Source organism: Anser anser (assembly GCF_964211835.1).
Source record: "Anser anser genome assembly, chromosome: 1".
Taxonomy (NCBI): domain Eukaryota; kingdom Metazoa; phylum Chordata; class Aves; order Anseriformes; family Anatidae; genus Anser; species Anser anser.
This window is the reverse complement of record NC_139720.1, coordinates 85,847,791-85,860,871: the sequence shown is the minus strand read 5'-3', so window position 1 is coordinate 85,860,871 and position 13,081 is coordinate 85,847,791. Positions and strand designations below refer to the sequence as shown.

At 37.0% G+C, this 13,081-nt stretch overlaps 1 protein-coding gene across 9 annotated transcripts in view; it reads right to left on the bottom strand.

Annotated features, from left to right (window-relative positions):
• Positions 1–13,081, bottom strand: part of CADM2 (cell adhesion molecule 2) — a 660,501-nt gene that overhangs the window by 273,930 nt on the left and 373,490 nt on the right. The window contains exon 1 of one of the 9 annotated variants that reach the window (XM_083836583.1): positions 7,593–7,635. The exons of the other annotated variants lie outside the window; for them this stretch is intronic. Within the exon in view, the coding sequence (XP_083692709.1) occupies positions 7,593–7,620 (28 nt within the window). The 5' untranslated portion in view covers positions 7,621–7,635. Of the gene's footprint in view, positions 1–7,592; positions 7,636–13,081 lie in introns of those variants that run through there. 9 annotated transcript variants of the gene reach the window in all.

Below are 13,081 nucleotides of genomic sequence, written 5' to 3'. Positions count from 1 at the left end.
ACTGATCTTACCTGGGCCTAAGAACCTTTTCTTTCCTTTTACTTTGTCCTTTATAACCTACAGGGATCTACCTACCCCATGCTGGTACACTCTAGAGTATGAAAGTATTAATCAAACCAGACAGCAAAATGATCAAAGTATTACGGTCTGATTTCTACATTCACCATATAGCATATGTGAACTGAAGGAGAACAAGAGATTTCAAATAAAGGCTGAAAATACTACTTTAAAACTCTCCTTTGTGCAGACTAAAATGTGTTCATATTGAGCAATAAAAGCCTAAGGAAGTACTAAAAAATTCTAATGAGCCTTGTCTGGACGAGGGGCTTTCTTTTTGCTCTGCTGTCTTTTAACTAACAAAGCTGAATGACATAGAAGCCTTTAAACCTAAAAACAAACTTTAAATTAGTCTGACACAGTTCTAGACTTCCATTTAGACTGCAAGATGGGCGTACTGAGAAAGTAGCATTTCTGAACATAAATCTTTTCCTCAATCATAAATGAGTCTTCCTAAGCTCTAGTAGCATTGCAAACATTTATTAATCTTTAAGAACAGACTACGATTTTTGATAACATTGCTATAAATTTTTCACTGTCATAAATTTCAGAGATCACACCAAGAAGCAACAAAAAGGATTGCAATCACTGCCTTAAAAAGAGCAAGAATAAAGTTGGTAAAGGTGTGAAATAATCTAGCAGAAACATAAATGAGGCTTAGTTCACCAGGAAATATATACACATCTTTCCCGTGTTGAACCCAGAATGAGGAAAAGAAAATAATGATCACAAAACTAACATGTAGAAATAGAAATCCTTTTTGTTTTGTTTTGTTTTTGTTTTTCCTTCTGGAAAATAAACAGAGTCAAAGAGACCCTCTTTCACCTCTATTCTATCATCACAGCTACAGTTCCTATTTCCAGTAAAAGTCTGCATCTCCCATAGACAGCACATATCATTACAGGAATACTTGGGGGAAATCTCTCCATTGGTGCTAACGCTTTCATTCTGTAGACGGAAGGCACCAAAGCCTAAGTTTTACAATGGTATATTAAAACACATATAACCTTTACGTTTACTCTATTTTGATTATTTTGCTGTTCCTTTTGTTGCTCCACTTGCTCAATATTTAGAGATCTATACTACTGAAGAAAGAAAGTTTGAACTCACTCATAACCACAGCACTTCGACACATTTCCAATTTTTTCCCCTAATTTGTAAAGAAGTACTTATAAATAATGATGCTCATGAAAACGTCAGATAAAATTTCATAGTACTGTGAAAGGTTTTAAATTGATGAGGCTATTCTTAAATCTCTTAAGTGCTTAAAAGCCATCGCTTTTTGCTGGCATGTTTTCTGTTTCTAAAGCAGGCGGTTTTAAAGTTAGAAGATAGAAGCTTGATTTTAGTTCACATAAAATAGAACCGAAATTAGTTCTTGTTAACAGCAGCTCTTCTTCCAACATCCTTGTTGAACTTTTTTGTGAAAAGGCAAACTCAGAAATACCACATTGGTAGCAGCTGAGGAAGAAAATATGAGCTATCCTTTGGAGATTTCTGTTGGCAGCTGACTGCTTGATCCATTTCCCGTTAGCATTAAGAGTATAATATGGCAGCAACAAAACAGTATCTGAAGTGTGGCTTTCCTGATATTTTATCCTCTACATTCAGTTTGGACATTAGGATTTTTTCCAAGGAAAATTGGTAAACAAGATTCAGACTGATATATAAACAAGCATCTCCATTTTAGCTCTTCAGAAAGATGCACAGAATTCAAAGAGTTCAAAATTCAGACATCTTCTCAATTACATACATTAGAAATGTAGTATAATTTACTCGATTTCAATTGATCATTTCTATTAATAAGAATTTACACAGTTATTAGTTAATTCCTGAATAACTACATGGTTGCTATAGTCTCTAGTATTTAATAAAGGCATGCAATGAAATCCAAGTAGCTGACATATAAACCTCCAGAGGCAGTACTAACCCGAGGCTGGCTAGCTTCTTCTCTGCAGCTTTGACCAAATGACCTTTTACTTGACCTACAAGCATAAGTGTCACTGAAGAATATCAATGAGAACTGCAAGTAGCTAACTCTCTACACGACACAAGTATCCTGGACAATGGCTGGTACAGAAGGTTACATTCAAACCAAATTCAAGCATTGTTTTTTTGAGTATCTGCATTTGTTCTTCCTAAAAAGTGACAGATTTATCCCCTTCTGCCTTATGTCCCCCCACGAGAAGACTTCTCTTTGGAAGTTAAGCTCATCTATAACTACCATACAGAGAAACAAAATATTGACATGGCTGTCTGATTGCTATGGAATTATTCCACAGAGGAGAATTTTGAATTAACATGCAACATCATTTTAGCTTTAACATTTTGTGGTTCAGTCACTAGACCTTGCAGTTTATTGCGTCTGTGAACTGCATTTGCTTCTGCCAGAAAATAACCTTCTATTTAAAGCACTTGAGGTTGAGAAAAAAATTATCCTCAAACAGATTTCATTAATTCAGGCAAGAGAAAGTTAATACCCCATGACACAACTGATTTGTTTGTAGGGGTGTTAAATGCATCATTTCCCTAATAAACTAAACCACAAGAGGAATGTGTAGAAGTTGGTGTTCCTTCCCTCAACTCATGAAAAAGCAGCAGCGCCTGCCAGGTGAACTCTGAGGAAAAGTACTGAATGGATCACACTCTGATAAGCACTTTGAAGATAAGTAAACGAATGCATATATTTATCTCAACAACAGAAAGATAATTTTCTTTGAACTCATGTATCTTTTGAGTGGTCCATCTTCCAGGATTCAGAAGCATCCCAAATATGTATTCGCTAATTTACTATAATGTAATACAGATCTTTTTATAAGAAAAAGCCAATTTTTACCAGTACATTATAGTTTGAGCATCCAGACTGACAACTGAGCCCCTGCATTCACATGTTCATGGGCATCTTTTGAGAAATATGGATTGTCTTCATTTTTTAATCTTCATGAAATTCAAACTAACCATCTAATCAAGACTAACTAACTAAACAAAAATCAAAACCAAACAAAAACAGCCATCTGGATATCAGAGATATACAACACGATTAATTCAGATTTTAAAAAAGACAGTCTTCTGTCTGATAAGTCTGCAGAAGAGAATACACATGCGTTCACATAATGCAACAAGAGACATGCCCTCTCACCTTCACCTAACCCACAATCAAACAGATCAGGAATTTATTCCACAAAGCTTTCAGTTTAAGAAATGCATCCTGTGCTCCATGGCACCTATCAACTCACTTCTGAGCTACCCTAAGATGGGTTTGATAGCCTGCAAAGATTTCAAAGTTTCCAAAACTCTTCCTATTTGTATCTTAAATTGTGAGACCCAGCTCTGTTAGCTTTCTGACTTGAAAGGCCAAATATGTTTGTTGGAAACAAACAAAGAAAACAACCCCCAAAATCCCAGACCATACAGTTCTGTGCTGCTTTCTAAAAATCACTGTCCTTAGTTCTTTGAATCTGAATGGCACATTCTCATGATGGGAAGATGATAGTCCTTCAGAAAGCTGAATAAACATAAGACAAAAGCTAAACATTTCTGACACATCAAGATACATTTGAAACATATCATTAAGCAAGACAATTGCCTAATAGATCATCATAAATTGTAACATTGTCACTCAGAAAAAAACTCTGCATATAATGAACAGGGGAAATATCAAGCTTTCTATTTTCATCTCATTTTTCTAGGAAATATAGATATAAAATATGGATGTTAAAGCTGTAGGAAAATATGGATGTTAAAGCATTTGTCCTACAGTTATCTGCAGACTTTCTTACTCTTTAGTGAGTAAAGAAACAAACAATACCCCTAGATGTTACTAAACAATATCCAAAATACAAAATCAAGCTGCCCAGTCTACTCACACATTTTTTTAAAAGTATGTTTAGTTGCAAACTTCTATAAAGACCAAAACCTTTGTCCTTAAATGGTCGTAGACCACCAGAGTTATACAGGATTAGTCTCAAAGAAACTGGAGACATCATCTGAGCCAGAGAATTTTACACTATGTAAGACTGAGCTTAAAAAAAAGTTTAGGATACAAACACTGAAATGGGCATACTACATCAAAATCAAAAAATCAGATGGATAAAAGTCACTTAAGATTCATATGTTTGTTGACTTGGGCCTGGACCATGTGCAGGATATTAATCTGTAAACTGGTGGGAAGGTGGACTGGAAACGTTTACAAGTGCAACATCCAAAAGCCAGATGTGTAAGAGACCAATAAGAAAAATCAGAAATATTCCCATTGTCAGTCAGCGTTTCACAGATGCTTCACATGGAATTTCTGCATGTTTTTGTGAGACAGTCATGGTCAGCAGTTTACTTCCATCAACATCACCAAATGTAGCAGCAGTAGCAGAACAGATGTCCAGCCTTGACTTAGAACAGCGGATGCTTTCCTCAAGTGTATCTTCAATGGCTGATCTTGTCACAGCATCCAGATGCACAGGAATTCTGTGATTGCTCAGATGTTGGCTAGCAGCCCTCCCTGTGCCTGCGAAGATGGGCACTTAAACACTGCACCATTTCTCTTAAATGCTGAGAAGATCTTTGCATCAAACAGATATTTCAGACAAACGCATAAGGCATTGTGTAGCTGCTGGGCTAGTTTTGTCAGTGAAATAACAGCAGCTTGGCTGCTCTATGAATTTTTTTGGGGGGGCATTTAAAGCACTCCTATTGCAATGCCCAAATAATTTTCTCTCAGAAACCTCTCACCTTGCAGCAACCCTGTGTATATGCAACAATTCAGCTATGTATCAGGTCCATAAAACAGTAACAACCCAGGAAACAGAAAAGTGACCTTTCCATAAAGATCTTAAGCCCTACAATGACACACACCAGGAGTTACTTCACCCAGGTCCAGTTCACATCACTTGTGAGAACCCAAACTATCAGCACGAAGCCACCTCATGTTCTGTGGGATGACAAGCATCACAGTGAACAGTGTTTTGTGATATAAAGAAGACTTGAGAGGATGATACTTTGCAACAGTAGGCTATTAGCCAGTTCGCTTGGCCTGTGGTGCTGCCAGGATAACCATAGGCAAAGCATTACTTCCTAATGATCCTCTCTGATGAGATGTATGCCAAGCTCTGATATGGAAGGGTGAACGTCATGGTATAGAGAGATCGTGCAAATGAAATCAGCACGGTGTGTAGGGAAGCTAAATCCAGGCTCGTGAGGTGTGATATATATGGGGTATGAATGCAATGGAGGATATAGCCATATTTGTTACTGATTCAGTCTTCAAAGTTGGCAGACACTGGATTTTCATGACAACGTACCAATGTCATCATATTCACGAGAACTAGTAATTTTTTACTTGTCACCTGTGTGGTACTTAACTGAACCAAGTGATTTGGGCATCTCATGATTGCAGGGACTGGACAGATGCTTGTTAAGCAAGTTAAGCATTTTGTTTTTAAAACACTTATTTATGTAATATATTATAAACACCGTCTGTGATGTTGCATCTAATCTTAGCTTAGCTGTTATTGTTTTCCTTCCAATTAGAGAACCATCAAAAGAATAAATGTATCACAAGTATTGTGACCCAATACACATTTTGAAAGGGGTAAATTGTTTGGCTTAAGGAGTCATAACAGTTGCCAGGAACAGGGTTTGACAGAACCACAAGATCCCCAGGGCAGCAATCCAACTTTTAGTACTGCCATGTTACCAAAGCCATACATAATTTTCTGACAGTGTCAGATTTAACATTCAGCATCACTATAATTTCTGTCCTAATTTACAAACACTTTAAAGGATTTGTAGTCTCTTAATATTTCATTTGCTGTAATTACAGTTCTTTTAATGCGTTATATCTGTTTCTGCATTACAGTAGTGTTCTTGTTCAGCAGAAAAAAGGAAACAAACAAACACCACCACCACTAACGTACTTTTATAGTGCACCTCAAAACTGCTAGATAAATGAAGTATGTAGTAATTACTCAGATGCTCAAACACAAGAGGACGACCAAAAGTTCCCCACAAAATAGTTCATCAGCTCCATGATTATTTCAATAGCCACTGTTTATCTGACAGACTACCACACTACCACAACCTGCATACTGTGTAAAAGTAATGGCAAGACATTAAACAGGAAGAAATGTGTCAGACCAACAAGCTTAATTGAAAGTGAGGAGATGGAAAATTCTAATTAACTTTGCAAACTAGCTTTGCCTTTGTCAATTACCTTAATTGTACTAGTGAAGTACAGGTTACAATCTTTACTAAAATTTGAATCACAAGATCATGCCTGAAATTGCTGAAAGAAAAAATAACTTCTGAATGCTTCTTAATTATGACAACGTGTAGGATGAAGCAGTATCACATCTGTTGAGACACACTATTTCTAAGGTTAAAACCTTTTGAAGTTTATCTACCTACTCAACTGATGTAAATAGTGGAAAATTGGGATGTCATTAATAATCAGTATTTTAATGCAATATTTATAAGAGTTAGGTATTCCCTAAACCTTGGGTTGTTTACCTAAGAGTAATCCTATTTCACTACGAATTCTCACAGAGGCAATGGAACAGCCAGGGAAAACATACAAGGGATTTGCCTTGGCACTGCTATAGCAGCAGCTGCCTGAATGGGGGTCAGCAAGAACAGTTCAGATGTTTTTGCAAATAAGACTGTGTAGCCACAGCTACGTTTGGTGCTGGCAATGGTTCACCTGCTGAAGGGGGGCTCAGTTTGCACTCTGAATCACACACTGCAAACATTCTAGAACGGGAAAAGTTGGAGGCTCAGGTGAAGAACACGGAATCAGCCATTCACATACACTCTGCCCAGTTTCAGAGGCTTGGCAGATGTACCTTAGGGATGGGACATGAAAACTGCAGCCCAACACTGAGGAAAAAAATCTTAAAGCACTAAACAATTTCCAAGTTCAAGTCTAGGCAGGACCTACAGTCTCATTAGTACCACACATTACCATAAATAAATAAATAAATGCATCTCCTTGCTCATATCCTTATCCTCAAGGCCTATGAAAGACTACCTCCTTTAAGCCAATAAATTAAAATAGCTTCTTTCACCTCTACCATTTTGAGGGAGGTTGACCCAGCAGCCAAACACCCCCTGCTTCTCTCCCATGGGATGGGCAGGAAACGGAGGGCGAGAAGCCTCATAGATTGATAGAAGGACATCTTAACAGGGAAAGCAAAATTTACTCCTTCCCACCAGCAGGCATATATCCCTCCACTTCCGTGCACACAGGGCCTTAGCACATGTAGCGGTTGCTTGGGAAGGCAAACACCATAACCACAAACATCCCGTCCCCCCTCCCTCCTCCTTTCCCCTAGCGTCTATTGCCAAGCAGAGCAATGTATGGTATGGGTTTATGTTTACATCAGCTGTCCTGACTGTGCCCCTTCCCCACCTCCTGCCCACCCCCAGCCAACCAGCAGTGGGGATGGGGAGGTTGAGGAGCCAGCCAGCACCAGCACTGCTCAGCAACAGCCAAAATGCTGGAGGGGCACCAACACCTTACAGGTCGCAAATGCAAAGCACATTACCGTAGGGGCTGCACTGAAGAAAGTTCATTCTGTTCCAGCCAGAACCAGTAAAATCTAGTAATAAAAATATATATATAAAAAATAAATTAAATAGTAAATGCAGCCATGACTATCAAAAACATGCAACCTTTATCAGAGTAACCCCACAAAATCATCTCTTTAGTCTGTAACTTTTTGATGATACACACAGCCAGGATACCTATGAGAGAAAAATATTTTTTAGATCTCTTAATATGTTTTAGATCTCTATCACAGCCCTGCAAAACAACTTGGGATTCATTCAGAAACTTTCCTGAAAGTAATTACAAAAAGGTTTTCAAAAACTATTTCTATCAAAAAGATGGAATGCAGGCATAGAAACACAATAAATTCAGGGTAAAAACTGCAAGCAGTTGGAAATATAAGCAAATGAAGATATAGAAATCATAACTAAAAGGAAAAAAAACTTTAAAAATAAATCATACTTTTAAAAAATAAAATGATTCAGCTATGTATTACCTATCCTCACCATTAAATAATATTTTTTGACAAATGCATATTTTCATGAAATGTTGCCTGTCCCACTACAGCACTTCCCACCTAAAAAACAAACTTCACATCCCTTTGGTGAAAATTTCCCTTCTGTCTGCAACTAAAATTAGCCTTGACACCAAAAGTTACAATGGATCTACTGCCTTTACATAGAAAAGATAGATAATTTTATCCTGCTTTTACACATAAGAGTCCCAGCTAAAAATTATAAAGTCTAATTTCTCTCCTTCTTAGTATATGAATTTTATCTGCTTAAAGTTCCAGCTATCCGGTACCTGGATTAAATACTGGATGGGACATCAGCTAGATCAAATAAAGTCCTCCTGTATCTCAGAATACCATATCATATAATCCCATTCATAGAGCTATCGGTCATCATCTTTGCTTGTCAAGGATTCCTACCATTGTTCCTGTTGAGCTCTATCTCCCTCAATAATGCATTTCAGTCAAAGGAAAACAGAGCTTCTTACAAACAATTTGTGATTCATTGTGTGGCATGGTTGCTCTAAAGGGGGCACCCTGTGATGACATGACAGTTTTTGCAAATAGACGTTGGGACCACACGACTGTCCCATGAAAGGATGACTTTTTAATCAGTAGACATAAGAAAAGGAGACAAGTATATAACAGTACATTGAATCTTCAGGAGGAAAGGAGTCAGGGAAGATAAGCACAGTGCAGTTCCTGGGAGCTTAAAAAGAGGAGAAAAAAAAAAAAGGAAGAAAAGAAAAAAAGTGCTTTTGATAAAATATATACAACAGTTCATTTAATAGTCTATACAAGTTTGAAAGTCCAAGAGTAATGTTTAAGACTACTTATGTCCCCTAGAGAAAGGAAAATTTTATGGATTAAATACTTTATCCGAAAGAGAAATAGATCAGCTGCCATACCACAACCTTGCAGCCTGAGGCAGAAATACTCGATATATTAAATTGCTATATAAACAACCCATGTCTGAAAATAAAGTGCTCTAAAAACTAGAAGAAAAAAAATCCATTGAAAACAGCATCTAGATTTCTCTGAAGTTTGCTGGAATATACTCTGAAATATAGGCTATGTGAGGGACCCATTTGGCTTTCAGATACATAACCACAGCGTTGATTCAGTTTTCTTTAGTGTTTCATTTAAGAGAAAAAAAAAAATAAACTTCCTAAATATCAGTATTTGAGCAGTACTTTATACTGTACCATTACTAGGTTTATCTCTCTAGTCTTCTGTTTAATTAAACTGTGTTTTTAAGATACAGGCACAGCCATTCAAAAAAAATAAATAAATCTTACACTCTGTTCTGAGTTTGTATCAAACCTCTTGTTTTTTTAATAAGGCTACCTGCAAAAAGTGAAGCCTTTAAGGTATTTCAATGGGATTACAGATGGCCTGCTAATTCTGCCATTAAATTAATTCAGGGAAGCTCTCCACTGCAGTTACTTCTGCAACAAATAAGACTCAAGTATAAAAGATGCATTAAAACGTGTCTTGGTCACAATGTAAATGCAGAGAGCATTACAGCCATCTCATCTCATGGAGAAGACAGACAAGGAAGACTGTAGCAAACTGCGTACTAGAAAAACATACATATTTATTTTTGGCCCCATATAGATAGACTATTTATTTTGCATTTGGTATATGTAAGCTAGAGGGACATCTATTAGACCCTTTTAGACCCAAGCTACCTTTTTTTTTTTTTTCTTCCCTCAGGAACTCAAAGTTCAAGGCAGTGGAAGAACAGAATAAATGGTATTTGTTCCACAGACAGGAAAAATAGTATTAGAGAAACTAAGCAAAGGCAAATGTCTCACAGTCAGTAGATGGCAGAGATGGAAATAGAACTCCAGCACTGTCAAGATCACTCTCCCCTTTCAACCTTGCCCGTACAGTTACAGCACATGAATCAATTAAATAACTTCCTTTATTGCAGAATCACATGCATAACCTTCACATTTTAATAATTCTGTAATATGACTGAAGCACTTCATGAATGAAGAAGAGTTCTGGTAATGAAGTCAGGCTGTCTGGGTCACTCATATCCTAAACAAGGCTTGCATCTACTTGCAACACATTTACTTCAACGGTAAAAGGGATGAAGTCTTCGCTTACCCAGCATCACATTCAATGAAGTAATAGCACTGGGATATTAAAGTAGATAAGTACTGTAAGCAACAATTCTCTTCCCTTCCTCCCTAATGCAGAACGCTAGGCTATATGTAGAGAAGAGACATTTCCCCTCCCCCATCATTTAAACTGCATAAACTATAATTTTAGTAAATCAAGCAAAGAGCTAATCAAGTTTTGATTTGCTAATTACTTCTCAATTTGATTAGAGCTGGCAGCTAATCATCTCTGGAAATGTAAAGACAATCTTTCACTCACATTTGCAAATCAGGATTTTAGTGTAAAGGAACTGGATATTGTTCACTACATCCTCATAATATTTTTTCCATATTTTAACAATTTTAACAATAAGCCTTTCATTTTATTTATTTACTTATTTCTGTGGCGCTGCTCTGTATAATAAAAACTCTGCAGAACAGTACGTGGCCCTGGAAGCAAACCACTGACCGGAGCCATAGTATCGCTAGCATTAAAGGGGTGTGCCTGCTATATTAAGCAAACACAATTCAATTTGAAAGTATAGTTCACATAGAAAAAAAGGTATCTATGAAAGAGGAACAGACCAACACAATTTCAAAATTTAACATTTTTAGAATAAACTTGGAGATGTTGCACTATATCCCATGTAGAAAAAAATATATATACACATATATATAGTTTACTGTATGCAGAGTGAACAAGTTAGCTGAAATCATGAAATTAAGAGTATGGTATTTCATTTTGTTCTAAAGCAACACTGTAGTGGAAAAAAATGAAGAACGGAGTTCTGCTCTGTTTGTTTTTAGTGAAGAGTTCTTTGCATGGTGTACCCAGTTAGATTTTTACTCTTTTGAGCCGAGCATAAACACCTTTCCAAAACCACTAATTCTCTGCTGTTCCTCACTGCCTGGCTGCCGCAAAGTCTTCAAACATTAGTTGCGCTACGGGAAAGATGTGAAGTTAATGCCCTGAAAAATGTGTTTTTATAGATATCACAACAGCAATTTCTGGCCACAGTAAAACCTGAGCATACTTTGAGTGGTAGGCAAGGCCTAAGTCAGGTATCTCCCTTCACACACTCCCAGCTGTGCCTTCCCTACAGAAGACAGTATAGAAAAGATCAGGACAGGGTGATCCTGCTTCTTGACTGTCCTCTACACCATCCACAGCTTCAGTATCTCTCAATGTGGAGTCCCGTCCTTCACCTAACCAAGCCTACCCAGACTGAACCACTGCTGCTTCTCTGTCTTCTCCAATGTGAAAGGTAAGAAAGGCAGTCATGACATCTCCCCCATCCAAGCAGTGTCCAGCCTTCCCTCCTGGAAACCATACACTGTAATGTCACTTGTCCTCAGCACATCTTCCCTGTGAAGAAGTTCTTATCCATAACATAGTCCTTGCTTCCTTACTTTAATGTCTTTAGGTCTACATTTGATGTTTAAGTTAAGCACTTCAGCCACCAGACTAATATTAATCAAGTCATCCGCAAGTTATCATTCCAGATCCCCATCTCCCCCAGTCACACAGTATATTCAGTTCCTTGTGTTACCCAGGCTCCCTTTAATTCCAGCACTACCCCAAAGCCTAGGGAGAGCACGAGCAGGGATGAAGCAGCAGTGGAATAAACAGTGGGCAGCAATCCTTGAGGACTGCTCACAACATTTGGGAAGCAGTGCAGAGAATGGTACAGACAAGGCTAGCCAAGTGAAATTGTAAGGCTTGCCTTCTTCCTCTCTGGTTTCACACTTCAGGATCTGCACCACTAGAGAGACCTACTGAAGCAAAACCACAGCTGCGTGGAAAAGGACAAAATGGTGTGAAATGACACTCCTTCGATTCAAATTAACAAGGAAGGGGGCATGCTAATAGTTTATACCTAATTCACTTTTCAAGTAATTTATTTATAACTAATCCACTAAATTACTCCTGTGAAAGCTACCTATCCTAATGAAGACACAGAGGAAAAAAAAAATAGAAACCCTCCAACTGAAGACCTTTTTTTTTAAAAAAAAAAAAAAAAGGTATAGTGTAAGTTCAAATAATTACAAAAAAAAAAAGAAAAAACACAAACAAACACCATGAAACGGGTCCATTTTACAGAAAACACATTTCAAAGAAAAAACTCAGAGCCTGTCAAAAACATTTTGCTTGAAGTTTCTCCTAAAAAGTACTTGGATTGTTTTCTTTTGCAATTACCTCTCACTTAACATTTTAAATGTCTTACATTTATATGGGAGACTTTTTAAAGATAATTTTAAAACAAATTTTTTACTGTCATTCAAAAGAAATTTTAAATAATTCATTTAATGAAGAAATCCTAATAGTGAGGCTTTGTTACGAATTTGAATGATTATTCTATATCCTCCATGAAATAAATTATCTGTCCAGCTGTATCTATCAGTCAAAAATATCTGGTATTACAAAAAAGAGGACATGAAAATTGACTCTATTGTCCATAATCTGTGTCTACAATAATTTTCTCAGAGTTGTTGATGTCATTGAATTTCTGTTAACACTTTTCCCCAGAAAAGGCTTCCATCTATTTCTGCTTCTCTCTAATCTAACACCAGAATACTAGAAGTCAGTGTTTTGACGGAGGAGAAGGAATACAAGAAGCGCTGATTAACAGTGTCACTGATCCTTTAGTTTGACAGACTTCAAATTTTGAGTACTATCATTGATTTAGAGTTGCACATTACAAGAATGACTGATTACTCATAACTGATATTACCATCAGATGTTTTACAAATTAATCATCAGTACATTAATTTTTGAACAAATTAAAATGCAAATATTCAACTCTGGCTTGTACAATGTAGTATTTATATATTTTAATAATAAATTTTAAAAGGTAAGGAATTCTCCAT